Here is a 16,351-nt window from a genome sequence, read left to right on the forward strand (position 1 = left end):
ATAAGAATAGAAAGGTTTGGAGGGAAATGGGCCAAGTGCTTGCAAATGAGACTAGGTTAATTTTGGAAATCTGCCCAGCATGGACGAGTTGGACCGAAGGGTCTGTTTCCGTGCTGTACATCTCTATGACTCTGTACTGCATGGAGGTATCAATCCAGATTAGGTGCTCACTGTTGGACCACCATCTGCTGCCTGTGATAGAGTGCTACCAATTTATTTCCGAGCTGAGCCTCCTGTTGGTTATTTACCAAATTTTATTAAGATAGGCATTCAACAAGGTTCCCCATGGGGGATGGTGAGCAAGGTTAGATCTCACGGGATACAGGGAGAACTAGCCATTTGGAGGGTTGTTTTTCAGACTGGAGGCCTGTGACCAGTGGAGTGCCACAAGGATCGGTGCTGGGTCCTCTACTTTTTGTCATTTATATAAATAATTTGGATGCGAACATAAGAGGCATGGTTAGTAAGTTTGCAGGTGACACCAAAATTGGAGGCGTGGTGGACAGCGAAGAAGGTTACAATAGGATCTTGATCAGATGAGCCAATGCGCTGAGAAGTGGCAGATGGAGTTTAATTCAGATAAATGCGAGATGCTGCGTTTTGGGAAAGCAAATCTTAGCAGGACTTATACACTTAATGGTAAGGTCTAGGGAGTATTGCTGAACAGAGACCTTGGAGTACAGGTTCATAGCTCCTTGAAAATGGAGTCACAGGTAGATAGGATAGTGAAGAAGGTGTTTGGTATGCTTTCCTTTATTGGTCAGAGTGTTGAGTACAGGAGTTGGGAGGTCATGTTGCGGCTGTATAGATCATTGGCTAAGCCACTGTTGGAATATTGCGTGCAATTCTGGTCTCCTTCCTATTGGAAGGACATTGTGAAACTTGAAAGGGTTCTGAAAAGATTTATAAGAATGTTGCCAGGGTTGGAGGAGTTGAGCTATAAGGAGAGGCTGAACAGGCTGGGGCTGTTTTCCCTGGAGCATCGGAGGCTGAGAGGTGACCTTATAGAGGTTTACAAAATTATGAGGGGTGTGGATAGGATAAATAGACAAAGTCTTTTCGCTGGGGTGGGAGAGTCCAGAACTAGAGGGCATAGGTTTAGGGTGAGAGGGGAAAGATATAAAAGAGACCTAAGGGGCAACTTTTTCAGACAGAGGGCGGTATGTGTGTGGAATAAGCTGCCAGAGGAAGTGGTGGAGGCTGGTACAATTGCAACATTTAAAAGTCATTTGGATGGGTATATGAATAGGAAGGGTTTGGAGGGATATGGGCCAGATGCTGGTAGGTGGGACTAGATTGGGTTGGGATATCTGATCGGCATGGATGGGTTGGACCGAAAGGTCTGTTTCCATGCTGTACATCTCTATGACTCTATATTTTCTGTGGGCTGACGGTGGACAGAAGATCTTTCACTTAATTTCCTGATGGCCATTTCATAAAATCTAGAATGATAAAAGTGCCGAAGGAGGACATTCAAGACCAATATCACTGCAAGACTTAATCAACTTTGAAAAAGGACATGAGGGGCAATTTTCTTTTACACACAGCATGGTTAGTATGTGGAATGGACTTCCAGAGGAAGTGGTGGATGCAGGTACAGTTACAATGTGTAAAAGACATTTGGATAAGTACATGAATAAAAAAATGTTTGAAGCGATGAGGGCCAGGAGCAGGCAGATGGGACTGGTTTATTTTGGGATTATGGTCGGCATGGACTGGTTGGACTGAAGGGCCTGTTTGCATGCTGTACGACTCTGACTGTATAAACTGGTCCCAGCTTCTTTTCCCAACTGCAAATCACTTCTTTTCAGGTGCTTTATCAGTTCCTGTTTGAAAGCCACGACTGAATCTGTCTTCAGCATGTTACCAGGCACTGCATTCTACTTGTGTGAAGAATATTTTTCCTGGTGTCACTGTGGGTTTCTTCTCCTAAGAACAACAAGTCTTCAATATATTCACATAACTGCAACCTCTCAACCCTGGAGCCAGTTTTGTAAAATCTTTCTGCACACTCATTAATATCTCCCAGATCTTTCCTAAAGGGTGATGTCCAGCAGTGAATATGGTATTTCAGTTGGGACTGTAACAGTGCTTTGTAAAGGTTCATTGTAACCTCCTTGGTTTACTTGCTCTCTATATAAAGCCCTGGATCTTGGTTGCTCTTTTACCACCTTTCTTAACTTGTTTTGCAATTTTCAATGCTTTGAGTGTATGTACCTTTCCTTGCATTCCCATTAGAATGATCCCTTAATGTTGCATTGCCAATCCTCATTGTTCTTGACTAAATATTCCATTTTATATATCTCTTTGCCTTAAATTTCACCTCCTACATTGCTGCTCATTCCACCAGCCTATCTATACATTCTCTTGAAATCTGTCATTTTCCTACTCACAGTTAATGAGGCTTCCAAGTTTTGAAAGCTGAAAATTATGCCCGGTGCACCCAAGTCTTGGTCGTTAATAGTTTTCCAGAAAAGTATGGGACAGATCCTTGGGGAATCCCACTGCACACTTCTCCCCTATCTGACAAACAGCTGTATATTTCTCTTTATTTCCTGCAACTCTGCCAACTTTGTGTCTGTGCAGCCACTGTCCCTAGTAATCCAGTGATTTTATCTTTGATGGCGAGCCTTTTATGTAACGTGTTTTCAAATGCCTTTGGGAAGTTCAGGTACACCACTCTAACTGCATCATCCTCACCGATCCTCTCTGTTACTCATTTTTACAACTCAAACAAGTTGGATAACCATGGCTGTCCCTTAACATCTATTCTGGCTTTCCTTTATTCACCTACTCTTATCAATTTAGGGCTCTTATAGTGTCATGGTAGTGTCCCCATCTCTGGATGACAAGGTTCGGTTCAAGTCCCAACTGCTCCAAGGTGGATCAATAGCATCCCTGAGCAGGTTGATTTGAAGTTATCTTTACTCATGCTAATTTTTGCCCCTAGTATTGTCTCTAATCCTTTTCTCACCACTGTTATTAAACTGTTGAGCCTGAAGCTACTCTGTATACCCCTGCATCTTATTCTCACAGATGTTGTAAACTTTTCACTACTCTAATCCTCCAGCACAAGCCTGTTTCTAAGAAGGGTTGCAAGACTATGGCATGTAACACTGCGCTTTCTTCAGCAACTTTGGATACATCCCATCTGATCCTGCTGACTTTATCAACTTTTAAGTCCAACTCTTCTAATCCCTGCTCCTTAATTTTAGCCCAGCCAATATTTCAAAGGTGTTTTGACTGTGATTTTCATGGCAACACTTCCCTTGGCAATGACAGATTCAGTTCGCCTGGGCTAGGCCTGTTCCCATCCCTCCTGAAATTAGCCCCATTGCCAATTGATCACCTTCTGTTCCACTTTGTTCCTTGTCCTTTTCTAAGGCTCATCTAAACATTGTTGTTTTGATCTCTGCTTCCCATCTATTCCCCTATTGGCATTCCTTCTGCTTTGCACAGACATCGGCCCATACGTTGACCTTTTGTAACACAAAAAGTGAACCACTGGAGGGTGTGTGCGTGATCATCGCCTTTATCATTCACAGGAGTGAGCCTGTTGTGTGTGGACATGCTTTAAACTTCCACATGTCTTTACAATACAGCCTGTGATGCCTACTTGAGCCCAGTTATAAGGTATCAGTAAATAAATCATCCATTTCTGGGATGCAAAACTGAAGCTGCCTCCTACTACAAAGATGAGTTGTGAAAAATGGGTTGATATTGACATGCTGAGCATGTGCAAAAAAACATGACTTTTGGAGCTTGAGAAATGGGTATGACTTGTACGATGGGTTAACTGATACAACATGATCCAAGGCAGAAGTGCAATGCATGGTGAAAACAAAAATGTTGGAAATCACAGGGAGCCAGACAGTATTCATGGAGAGTGAGCAAGCTAATGTTTCAAGCCTTAGATGACTCTTCATCAGACTGACTCGAAATGTTATCTTGCTCTCTCTCCACGGATGCTGCCTGACCCTGTGTGATCGCCAAGATTTTTTGTTTTCAGTACAGATTCCAGCATCTGTTTGACTTCTGTTGATCCAATTCTGCAGCATTTGGAGTCTAGCTGTCTGACTTAAAGCTGTAAAGACACAGGTGGTCTGGGCTAAATGAGAATTAATATATGGCTTTCATTGTGTCTTCGATCATTAACGTGTCTCCCACTTGAGTTCAGTATCTATGAAGTTTTCCTACATGTGTTACTTTGAAGAAAATATGCTCTGTTATGGGGCATGGGGGTTTGATTAGCTTGGGAAAAAAATGAGAGACATGTCACTGGATAAGCAACATTTTTATATCCTACACAGGACGCTACTGAGTAATCTTGAAAATGGCAAGTTTGGATTGGCCTTTGACCTCTTCTGCCCTCACCTTCATCTTTATATCACTTACACCGACAATATGGAGCAGGCTATCAAAGTCCTACAGGTAATGCAACAACTTTTATGAGTCATTGAAGCTGTATTTGTAATGACAGATTAACATTCAGCAATATCTTCAATAGATTAATCCAGCACTTTGCTGTTCTGATGATGAGGGTGAGCTGACACCGTATAGAAATGGACTATATGTAAAAACAAAGGTGGATTGTCCAATGAGGTTGCCACACTGTCTAATTAAGTTTGGCACCAGTGGCAGAAGCATCATAATTTGGACTTTGATTATGAAGGATGTTCACATTGAAAGCATTCTTTATTAATTGCAGTTTTTGCTATCAGTTTTTTGTTTTATGCAACCTGCTCTTTCCCTAAGAAATTTGAATTTGAGGAGATGATGGCCTAGTGGTATTATCACTAGGCTGTTAATCCAGAGACCCCGGTAATGTTCTGGTCACCTAGGTTCGAATCCCGCAACGGTAGTTCGTGTAATTTGAACTCAGTAAAATCTGGAAGTGCGAGTCTAATGATAACTGGGAATCCAAATTCAATCGCTGGATAAACCCAGCGGGTTCACTAATGTCCTTCAGGGAAGGAAACTGCCATCCTTACTTGGTTTGGCCTACATGTGACTCCAGACCTAGAGCCATGGGGTTGATTCTTAACTGCTCTCTGCAATTAGGATGGGCAGTAAAAATGCTGGCCTACCTACTGATGCCCTCATACCAGAAATGAATAAAAAAAAGCTGGTGCTTTGAAAAAATGCTCAGCTTTACCTCATTCCCTTCATTCTTAGGATATTGTCCTCCTCCTTCAAAGTTTGTCGGAGTAAACTCATGGAGTCACCTCTTTGACATTTCCCACTCTGTGTACTTATTTATCTCGTTGAGATCCTGAGCTAGAGAGATATCACTGTCTTAATTAAGAAGAAGGATGTGACCATAGTAAATTGACTGATTCCATTGATTAAGGACTAGCTGTGCAAGTAACATTGATTTTAACAGTGGGTCTACATAAATGTAATTGTTGGAACATGGGACTGCATAATTAGGATGATCTGACAGAGAATAGTTGGTTTGTCCTTTTCAACCTTCAGTATCATCCCTGTGCATAATAATGCGCCCCTGCGCAATTAGTTTCAATCGGGAAATGTTATGAAACGTCTTCGCAGTGAGTGCAAAGAGATCGTTAAGATTAATATTGTCTGCCAACATCTGGAACACTCTGTTAATTAATATGCATCTTGTGTGGTCTATTTTAGGAACAAATTAGGAAAAATAAGCAATTTGTACGTTTTAAGAAGCTCCAAGAATCTAGACCGGAATTCCAAGGGTTGAAACTGGAGGATTTGCTCCCACTGCCGCATAAGCGGGTTTATCAGTAAGTAGGCATTGGTTCCTATAGTCTCTTCTCCGATGCACACAACCCAGCACAGATGTGAGGGGTCAAATGGCCTCCTTCTGTTTTATAAATTGTCCCTTCTAATGCAGTAGGATGCTATTTGATAACATTTAAAAACATAGAAGTTTACAAGCTTAACCTTCTGCTGGAAAACGAATTAGGAGCCAGCCCTCCTTTGTGCATATGAAATCATCGCTTGCCTGGATGGATCTAGTCAATTGATTTTGTATGAATCACTCTGCTGCTAATAAACTGCCCTATTTGTTGCCCACGTTTTGTCCCATTAAGTCAGAAATGGTACACAACTTTGAATTATTGCATAATTACCAATTTCATGATTCAAAAGGATCTCGATAAAGACCAATCTTTTAAAATAGATGAACTTCCAAAATGACCAACTGAAAGAACCAAAGGATGTGCGTTCACTATCTTAAGTCTTTTACTGTAACAGACAAACTAAAATCGGTTTACTCTAGTTCAAACATAAATTTACAGACAACAGAACTAACAGTGCATCAACTGAAAAAAATCTAAGTTTAGCATTCAGTAACTAATGCAAACAAAATATTTGTAGGAACCACATTTTCTCAGTGTCTTACTTCTGCAACACTAGTATTAAAGGAGCTATCCCAAAGTGACTCCAAACTCTCCAGCACACCAGGTTGAAATGTTGACAATTGTTTCTCTCTCTAGCCAGATTTTCCCAGATCAACTGTCACTAGCAAAGCACAACCCAATCTTCCTTAAATCTTTAAGAACCCTTTCTGTCTCTTCCACTTCTTTTGAATGGAAATCATAAGTATTAGATGGTCTTTAACACAAAACAGTTCTCTCTACTTTGCACAGTAGCTTTTCTTCTGCATCTCAGTTGCCACTGTCTTAGTTTTGTGGGATACTGTGGAATCTGATAAAATTCCATTTGACACCTCAATGAGTTTCTGTTTGTTTCTCCACCTCCTCACCAATCCCTCCATCTCACCCCCATGGTAACTGGGTCACATCGGTATTTCTCCAAACAGGGGTATATCAGGAATTCTAATTTTCTTGAATTTGGTGTTTTACTTTAACTTGGAAACAAGTAACTTGTAAAGTATTTGTATACGAGCAAGTGTGTACATCAAAGTCTAATTAACTATTTCATTACAAATGTAAACATCAAGCCTCAACTATATGCCTGACAATTCAAAGCCAAAGATTTTGTGTTTTACAGCTGATAAGAATTTCAAAAATATACATTTGGAGACAGTACTGGGTGGAGGTGCTTCATTCCTATTTTATTATTGCATCGTTGGTATAACTACTATGTTGGCAACCAATGCTTTGCAACTAACTGGTTCAGTAAGGCCAGCATTTATTGGCCGTTCCCAGTCTCTGTTATAGTGGCTAGGGACAATTGTCTTTTGAATCATTGCAGTCTGCCCAGAGAAGGTATTCCAATAATGCTGTGTGTTAGGCCGATCCACAATGTTTTTATCCATGACAGGTTTATCTTTTGAAAAAGTAGAATCGCATCGGGTTGAGTGCCAACCACTGGTACCTTGTCATTTTCATTAAGTTGCTTTGAATGACCATTAACAGCCCCAAATGGCATTCCTTGTGTCTCTTAGTGATTTAATGTCTCAGAATATATTTTTCAGACAGCTGGAAAATTTCATCTCTATCATTAACACGATAAATTGATGATGACTTTATTATGAGTAATTGGAGGAAATAACCAATTGGTGTATTAACTATCTGATATTGATTCTCAACTTCAGCACTTTTCATATTGAGTAAAATTCTCACCAATCCTTTATCTGCTTATTTTAACACAATTGAAGCAATTCCTTATTGTTTTACATCATGCCAGGTCAATACACCAATAAATCCAGATAAGACACTTTTTGTTCGCTATTCAGTCTTGTCTTAACAAATTTTATATTTTCACCTCATACGCCATATGGGGTTGAGATATGCACGTTAAGACTATCTCGCCATGAATTTTCTGTCCTCTGACCTTCATCTCTGCTTAAATTAGTCGTCTCACAATCTGAAGCTCCTTAGGCCTTCACTACAGTTAGTTGGAGAGGCAATGACCGAGTGGTATTATCACTAGACAATTAATCCAGAAAGTTAGCTCATGTTGTGGGGGCACGGGTTCAAATCCTGCCGTGATAGATAGTGGAATTTGAATTCAATAAAGGATCTGGAATTAAAGAGTCTAATGATCATCACGAGACCATCATCAATTGTTGATAGAAGCTCATCTGATTCACTGATGGACTTTAGGGAAGAAAGTCTGGCCTACATGTGACCCCAGCCCCATAGCAATGTGGTTGACTCTTAACTGACCTGTGGGCTATTAGAGATGGACAATAAATGCTGGCCTAGCCAGAGATGCCCACATCCCATGAGTGAATTTTAAAAAAAAATCTTCAATGTCTTTGCCTCCACAACTGCACTTTTGGTGAGAAATCTTCATCTCATATAGCAGGCCTTTTCTCCCATCTTCCAAATTTTTATTCCACCTGGATCCTCCAGTTAGCCTCTTACTCTGTCCAGATCTTTTCATTAGAATCTGCTGGTGTGAAGCATCATCTCAGTTTTTCTCCTCCAGTCACTTGCTGTAAAATTCTTTCCTCTGAACCTGCAGCGTCAGTCCTCAGACCCAGCATAACGTTGTCATTAATGCCTCTGACAAGCATAATGCCGTTGCAAGTAAGTGAACCAACCTAACCTTGAGGCAGCAGACGGCTAGTTCTCTAATGGCTTCTCCTGACAGCCACAACCTCAACCTGTAGTTTCCCAGTTTGTCACTTATCCCGTCTCATCCTGACTGATCTTTGCCTCCAGTCTCATGATTTCCCACTTCCCCTCCCAAATACACAGAGTCTTCTGCCCATTCCCAATATCCACAGGAAGGTTTGCCCTGGAAAGTCCATTTATTCAGCCTATCCTGTCACACAGAAATGATTTGTTCATGTCTAGACCTTATTTTTCTACTATTGTCAGGGGTCTCTTTTTCAAAACTTGCTCCAGTTGCTGGTTTCCTGGCATTCCCTTTGCTCCCTGGGCGTCTGGTCCCTCTCTGTTTCCACACTGCACCCACATTGATGAGCGATCTCATGGCCACTCCCTTGACTAAGGCCAAACCTAAACCTAACTACATCTCACCCACCACCACCCTCTTCCAACATCTCCTTTGATCAAACCTGCATCCTACCAAATAAAATATTTTGTTTTGAAACTTCTAACTGAACCTACCTTTTTCATGGAATATATGGTACATTCTTCGTTCTGGTCCTACTTGTGTCTTTTCTCTGTCTCTCTCCCTCTCCCTCTCTCCCTCTCTCCCTCTCTCCCTCTCTCCCTCTCTCTCTCTCTCTCTCTCTCTGTTTGTCTCTCTGTCTGTCTCTCTCTATCTCTCTTTCTCTGATATATTGCTATCAATGCTGTTTCCTCAAACTGGAACATTTCAAAAATATTATTTCCACTTTCCATTTCATTCCCAGGGTCCAATCTCTAAATCTTTCGTTGTCGTTGACATCTCTAGACCCATCCTTTGTTTCTATACTTGTCCCTACATCTTTTCTTGGGGTCTAGCACCATCGTTCATTTAGTCATTCAATCCCTCCTGCCTTCCTCTCTGTTACACACCTTCCTGCTTTTCCTGTTTCTGTACTCATTCAAAATACTGTTCCACCTCTAACTTTTTTAGTCAAGTTTGATGAAAGGTCATGACGCTGACACATTAACTTACTATTTATCATCATAGATGTTGCTTGATCTACTTGAGGTATTTCCGGCTTGTTCTGCCTTCTTGCTTTTCAAATAGAAATGCTAAAGCTTAATACCAGTTAAAGTAAATTTGTTCAAAAGCTGCTCCCGGCTGTTTGTTGTTCCATTTCAGGGGATTATTTCTTTTTAAAAGATGTTTTGTTTTAATCCTGGAGATAAAAACACTTGCACTTTTGAGATAAATTGAGCAATAAAAGAAGGACATTTTAATCATTATTATCAGCGTGACTGTAACATTGCTGGGAATTGCATTTAAAGTTAGATCCTGCATTTTCAGACTTTTTTTTTCCCCTTAGACCACTATCATAAAAGTAGGCCAACCAGCCCAGAGTCCACACCGACCCTCCAAAGAGCATCCCACCCAGACCCATCCTAACCCTGTAACCCTGCATTTTCCATGGCTAATCTGGGCAATTTAGCATGGCCACTCCACCTAACCTGGATTGTGGGAGGAAGCTGGAACACCTTGAGGAAATCTATGCGGACATGGGCAGAATATACAAACTCCGTGCAGTTGCCTGAGGGTGGAATCGAACCTGGGTCTCTGGCAACGTCAGGCAGCAGTGCTAACCATTGAGCCACCGTGCTGCAGCATTAATGTGCTGCTAGTTTCATAAATTTTTGTAGACAAGACAAAGGTTATACAGTACAGATGAGAAAGTGGAGCCAAGCCCACAACTAAGTTAGCCATGGTCTTGTTGAGTGGTGGAGTAGTCTCAAAGAACTCAGTCACCTACTACTCTTAAGGCATACAAATGCCATATCCCCTGAGAACAGGATGGACCTTCCCATGGTGACTTGGGAAGCCAGCTTAGATGACTTGGAGGGTGTTTCTGGGCTTCTCTGGGTGACTACTGCAGACTCCTGGGGAGTTCCTGATTCGCAGCCAGTGAAGTGGTGACCTGCTGATCTTTAATTATGGCTTCAGGATGTTCAAGCCTGGAAGGATGTGTCAGTGGGGAGAACCTGCTGCTTACTCTCCACATATAATTTACTAAATAACTCGCACAACATCTCACTTGCATAGATATTAAGCTGGGAAACAAGATCATGGTCCCAGCCATGATATATATGACACCAATGTTCACTGCCATACTTTAATTTCAAATTGAAAAGATGCACTGCAAAATTAATGAAAGATCCTCAGACAGCACCTTCCAAACCCATGACCAGTGCAAGGGCAGCAGAGTTATGGCAACACCATCATTTGGAAGTTCCCCTCCAAGCCATTCCCTATCCTGACCTGCAGATGTATCGCTGTTTCTTCATTCACTGGGTTAAAATCCTGAAATTCCCTCCCTAAGGGCATTGTGGGTCAACCTGCAGCATGTGGACTGCTGGGGTTCAAGAAAGCAGCTTGCCAACACCTTCTCGAGGGGCAACTAAGCACAAGCAATGAGTGCTGGACAGCCAGCAACCCCCATGTCCTTTGAGTGAAAAAAAGTCTTAGAAGGAAAAATCCTGCCCTCTGATTCCCACGCCCAGCCGTCTCTTAGGCTTTAGATCTGGAGAATTGAGAGTTTTGCTCTGTTGTTAGATTGCAATCTGTGATTCCAGCCCTGCATCTTCTCTGTTAGCGCCTTTCATTTCTGGGTCATTGGCCATTTGCTCTCATCTGAGTGTATCTGCAACTGAAATGGTCAGCATTACCATTGCCATCATGAGATAAATTAATCTAATGCTTTCCTTATTAGTCTCCTCCTCTGTTCTTCACATACTCCAGCTCATTTAAAGCTCTCCCACTTGAAGTTGATCCTGTACCATGTTCCGCTCACCCATTACATGCTAATCCTCACTGACTTTGTTCCCCATCTCCTCACTTCAAATTAAAAATACATGTTGGCCTTGAAATCCTTCGGTACTCCTATCCTTCAATGACTCCACGAGTCCTGTAATAACTTTCCATCCTCAAGCTCACCATGTGTCTCAATGACTCCACCAATCCTGAAATAACTTTCTATCCTCAAGCTCTCTACACCTCTAGCCCATCTTCCCCCCCCCCCCATTGGTCCAGCATTGCAAATTCTTCCTTTATCTGAGACTTGTTCCCTTCAAATCCTCCAATCCCCATCTCATTGCTCAAGCTTTTTGTCGTTCTTCCTGCCTCTGCAGATGACAATAGGGCGATGGCCCTCAATAAATTTGACTTAATTTGGCAAATACAAACACGCTGTGTGAGGAGCCGACTCCTATTTGAAGCAACGCCTTTTTGTGGAACTCTGCATGTTTGACCGACTGTAGTGTTTACAATGGCGAGACATTTCTGTTCTAAAGCTGGCTATCACTTGAGGGATCTCTCGATAGGTTACAGGCTGGTTTTGATGGCTTGTCAGAGAGCCTCGTTTTATACCCTCCAAAGTGACCTTGAGTGGCTCCATCCAACAGCTGTGAAGATGGAGCTTGCTGCTTTCGCCCCTCTGCTTGCCAAGTGCAAGTGGGCAAAATTGCTTCAAATAATGCCATGTTGCCACCTTGGTCTCCATCTGCACATTGCCAATTGTCAGCAGATATTGGAGCTTGCCACCCTCCTGCATGCTCTGGGCATGGGGCCAGGGTGATGATGTGCCAGGACGTGCCCCCTGCCCAACATGTACTGGATGAATCTTGGGCAGTGAAGTTGTGGCTGATTTGTTCTGCCTCCTCTCGAACGAGCTCGCTGGTTTTTATGGTGCAATCTGTCAATCTGGGAAGATCCAGCCAAGGGCACCAGACAGTTGCCAGCACAGTTCATGGAGGCAGTCTCCCAGTCGCTGTCCTGAAATCCCTGGGTGTGTAGCCTTTGCCAATTGTGTCTTCACTGCCTATCTTTTCCAGACAGATGGCATTTCCCGCTGTCAGCTACAATAGTCTGGATGTAGGAAGATGTATGAAGGCTGAGTGTTTAATAATTGACTCCCATTGATAATGTCTTTGTGATGCAGCTGTTAATTCCATGAGGAAGACCTGTTTATGGCTCTTCAACATTCTCAATTTGATGAAACTTTTGGGTCCTGTTGACAAACCTCTATAGAATTATGATGCAGCTATGGAGCTCAGTTGACTGTTTGCTTGGCATAAAAAAAAGACACGGCTGAGAGAAGATTTGATAGCGGAATTCAAATCCATGCAGAGTTTGGACAGAGTAGATGGGGTCGAAACTGTTCCCACTTGCGAAAGGCTTGAGAACCGAGAGGCACAGATTTAAAAGGATTGGCAAAAGATGCAAAAGCAACATTACCAAAAACACATTCACGCAGCGAATGGTTGAGGGTCTGTAAGGCACTGCGAGAGTCTGTGTGGCAGAGGCAGCTTCAATTGAGCCATTCAAAGGGGAATTAGACAGTTTTTTGAAAAGAAACAGCATTGTAAGCTATGGGATAAAAAGCAGGATAATAATCCAAAGTGAAATGTGTATTTAAAGAGCCAGAGTAGACACAATGAGCTGAATAGCCTTCCCATACTCTTTCAATTCTGTGACATTACTTATCCACTGGTTAAAAAATTACCATGCACAGTCTGTTATTCCTTTTTATTGATCCTCCCCCCTCGCTCTGTCTCTTTTCCCCCCCCCCCTCGCTCTGTCTCTCCCCCACCCCACCCCCGCTCTGTCTCTTCTCCACCCCCCCCCCACTTTGCTCTGTCTACCCCCCTCGCTCTGTGTCTCTCTCTCTCTCTCTCTCTCTCTCAAGAGAGGCTAAGAAATTTCTGGAGAATTGAAACAATAAGGCTGGTTCCCTTGAATTTTTTCAGCTTGCTCGTAAATGGGTTTTTTCAGGTCATTGCAAAATTAAACAAGTGAGACCCAAAAAAATAAAAGTCATCACCGGGGTCATAACATTGAGCTTTACCATGCCCTCTTCTGGAGAGAAAATACCCAAAAATGTGGCCTTTATTTGTGCGGCTCCTCTCTCTGCATTTTCTTTTCTTCATCTTTTGTTGGGTTTCTGGTAGTTACTTGTTGCTTTTCTTCTTTGTACTTTTTTTCATTTGTGATGTTTTCCCATTTTTCAGAGCTGAAATTGGGAAAAACTGATTTGTCTTTGCGTTGCGTGAAGTAATGAATGATAAGAGGATGAGTTTCAAGTACGTTTTCAAGTACAAGTCAAATATCAAGTTCTGTCCTTGATATTTCTTTAAGCTGTTGTGAATTCCTCTGTCCAATTCTGTGAAAGTCAAATTCATGTCATCGCTCTGATGAGCCATTGTGTATAATCAATACATTTATTAATTTAATGTCACAAACATCTTTTTAAACATTTTTCACTTTGGCCCTGTATATGTTTCAGTAACGCCGTCAAGCTGCTATTTTCACCTTACTCGGATTACATTATTGATCTTGTAACTCTAAGCACATGATTGTGGACTTTAAGTTTCAACTGTGTGTTGAGCCCTAACATTTCTGCAAAAAAAAAGTAAAACTGTGGAATTTCTCGCTTGGCTTTCAAATAAATATATTTTCAAACTAGGAAGGAGAGAGAAGAAAGTGCTGGCTTCCAGATGACAGGACACATTATGTCTGCTGTCACAGTAGATAGTGTGGGAATCTCCCCTAGGCCTGGCCTGCTTGCAACTGACACCAGTCTGCAGTAATTAATCTCCGCAGTGATGAAAGCAGCAGGTCTTGGGAAGCTCCTACTCGTGAAAGCATATGCTGGAGCCAGCTGCTGCCACTGTTCGGAGAGGGCCTGCACAGTGGAACACTCCACATTTGACAGACTCCCACAGTGACAGTCGTGCATCATTGGCATATTAGGCCCAGAGGAGGTGGAATTTGCCTTCTGCTGCCCTTTATTACCAGAAAATATCCATCAGACAGTAACAAAATACACTAATTATATGAGAAGCAAATTGTGGACCAGTTACTGTTAAGCAGACCTGTATGTCAAGACTGTTATGTTTTCATTACACTGTTCCTCCAGGAATGCTGACAACAGGGATTGTTTGGTCTGGTTGAATGTGTACTAATTAGATTCCCATTGTGCACATGCTGAAGAGAGCAGATTGTCAGTAATTGTTTAGTAACTCCGAAATAGTTTGAGTATTTTACCGAAGATATTTCAGACCGAATGGTGTGTGGCTTAACTGGTTGTGTTGAAATTTTTAAGGTAACACGTTGACACGAAGGTACAGCCTGTTGTCAGCTTGCTTCAGCTGGTAAAGACTGCACCATCAACTCTATTCCAAGAATTGTGCTTATGTTCTCTAGTGCAGTGTAAAACGGGGGGGGGGGTGGCATTGCACCTTCAGAAATGCTATCTGAGGAGATGTTAAACTGAGACACACCTACCTTATTGAGCTGGTACTGATCAGAAAAGAATAGGAGGAACCTTGATATCATGTGCAATATGGGCGCCACCAAATCATCCTATGGTCACCCATCAATGCCAGGGAATCCACATTCATGCCAATTAGCAAAATCCTCAGAAACTACTGTTTAATCTTGTGGATTCACACGAGGAAAAAAATATGAAAGTTCTCACGACTCTGTTCAATCCTGCTCTTCTGTCATTCTCTTGAAACAATTGATGGAAATGTTTGTCAGAATTTTGGTGCATGTGCAGTGGCTTTTATCCCATATTTTCTTCTCCAGCAGTTTAACCAGATACCTCCCTAGAATCTTCAATTCAGATCTCTTGAAGGATACCACAAGCTCAACTGACAACTCTCGCTTTCTCATCAGAACTCTTCACATCATCTTCAACGACTGATCATCTTTAATCCTGCTGTATGACTGTCTCAACATAGAAACATAAAAGATAGGAGGGGGGAAGCCATTTGGCCCTTTAAGCCTGCTCCACCATTCACACGATCATAGCTGATTGTCCAACTCAATAGCCTAATCCTGCTTTCTCCCCATAACCTTTGATCCCATTTGCCCCAAGTGCTATATCTAGCCGCCTCTTGAATACATTCAATGTTTTGGCATCAACTACACCCTGTGGTAATGAATTCCACAGGCTCACCACACTTTGGGTGAAGAAATGTCTCTTTATCTCCGTCCTATAACTGGTCTGCCCTGAATCCTCAGACTGAAACTTCTGGTCTGGATACACCCACCATCAGGAACATCCTTCCTGTATCTACACTGTCTCCTCCTATTAGAATTTTAATAAGTCTCTGAGATCCTCCTCATTCATCTAAACTCCAGCGAAAACAATCCTAACCCAGTCAATCTTTCTTTATACGTCAGTCCCGCGATCCCCAGAATCAGCTTGGTAAATCTTCTTGTCTTGTCCATTGTTAATTTGTATGTGCAACATGTTTTTTTTAATGAATGGAGGCCAATCCATCTCATCATTCAGAGTTCATCAGGGTCCTCTGTGTTCAACTCCAATAGGTTCCTTGTACAATGCATTCCAAAATTGTCCAGGTCTTTGGAACGCACTTGGCATCCTGGATTGCATAACTCTTCTTCAAAGTGATGGCATCAACGAAAATAATTCCAACTGTAGCAAGGTACCTTTTTCCCACTTCTCTCCCTTTATTGGACGTAGACAAGCTGAGAGATGAACTGATCTTATTTCTTTTTGTCATCTGCCAAGCTTATAGGTGTTTATGACAAAAAAGTATTGTTTGTCTGTAGTCTGTGACTTCTCTTAGAAAACATAGAACAGTACAGGCCCTTCGGCCCTCGATGTTGTGCTGGCCTCTACAATCAAACTAACCTACACACCCTTCATTGTACTATCTTCCATGTACCGATCCAAGAGTTGCTTAAATGTCCCTAATGTATCTGACTCTACCACCAACGCTGGCAGTGCATTCCAAGCACCCACCAGTTTCTCTATAAAGAACCGACCTCTGACATCTCCCCT

The 16,351-nt window shown here is 42.1% G+C and overlaps 1 protein-coding gene across 5 annotated transcripts in view; it reads left to right on the forward strand.

The window, feature by feature from the left end:
- The window catches only part of arhgef39 (Rho guanine nucleotide exchange factor (GEF) 39), a 66,698-nt gene that overhangs the window by 31,650 nt on the left and 18,697 nt on the right, over positions 1-16,351 (forward strand). For all 5 annotated transcript variants that reach the window (XM_072562207.1, XM_072562210.1, XM_072562211.1 and 2 more), the window contains 2 exons: positions 4,311-4,431; positions 5,641-5,759. In XM_072562207.1, coding sequence (XP_072418308.1) covers positions 4,311-4,431; positions 5,641-5,759 — 240 coding nt within the window. The remainder of the gene's footprint in view (positions 1-4,310; positions 4,432-5,640; positions 5,760-16,351) is intronic.

This window comes from Chiloscyllium punctatum, chromosome 44 (genome assembly GCF_047496795.1).
Source record: "Chiloscyllium punctatum isolate Juve2018m chromosome 44, sChiPun1.3, whole genome shotgun sequence".
Lineage (NCBI taxonomy): Eukaryota > Metazoa > Chordata > Chondrichthyes > Orectolobiformes > Hemiscylliidae > Chiloscyllium > Chiloscyllium punctatum.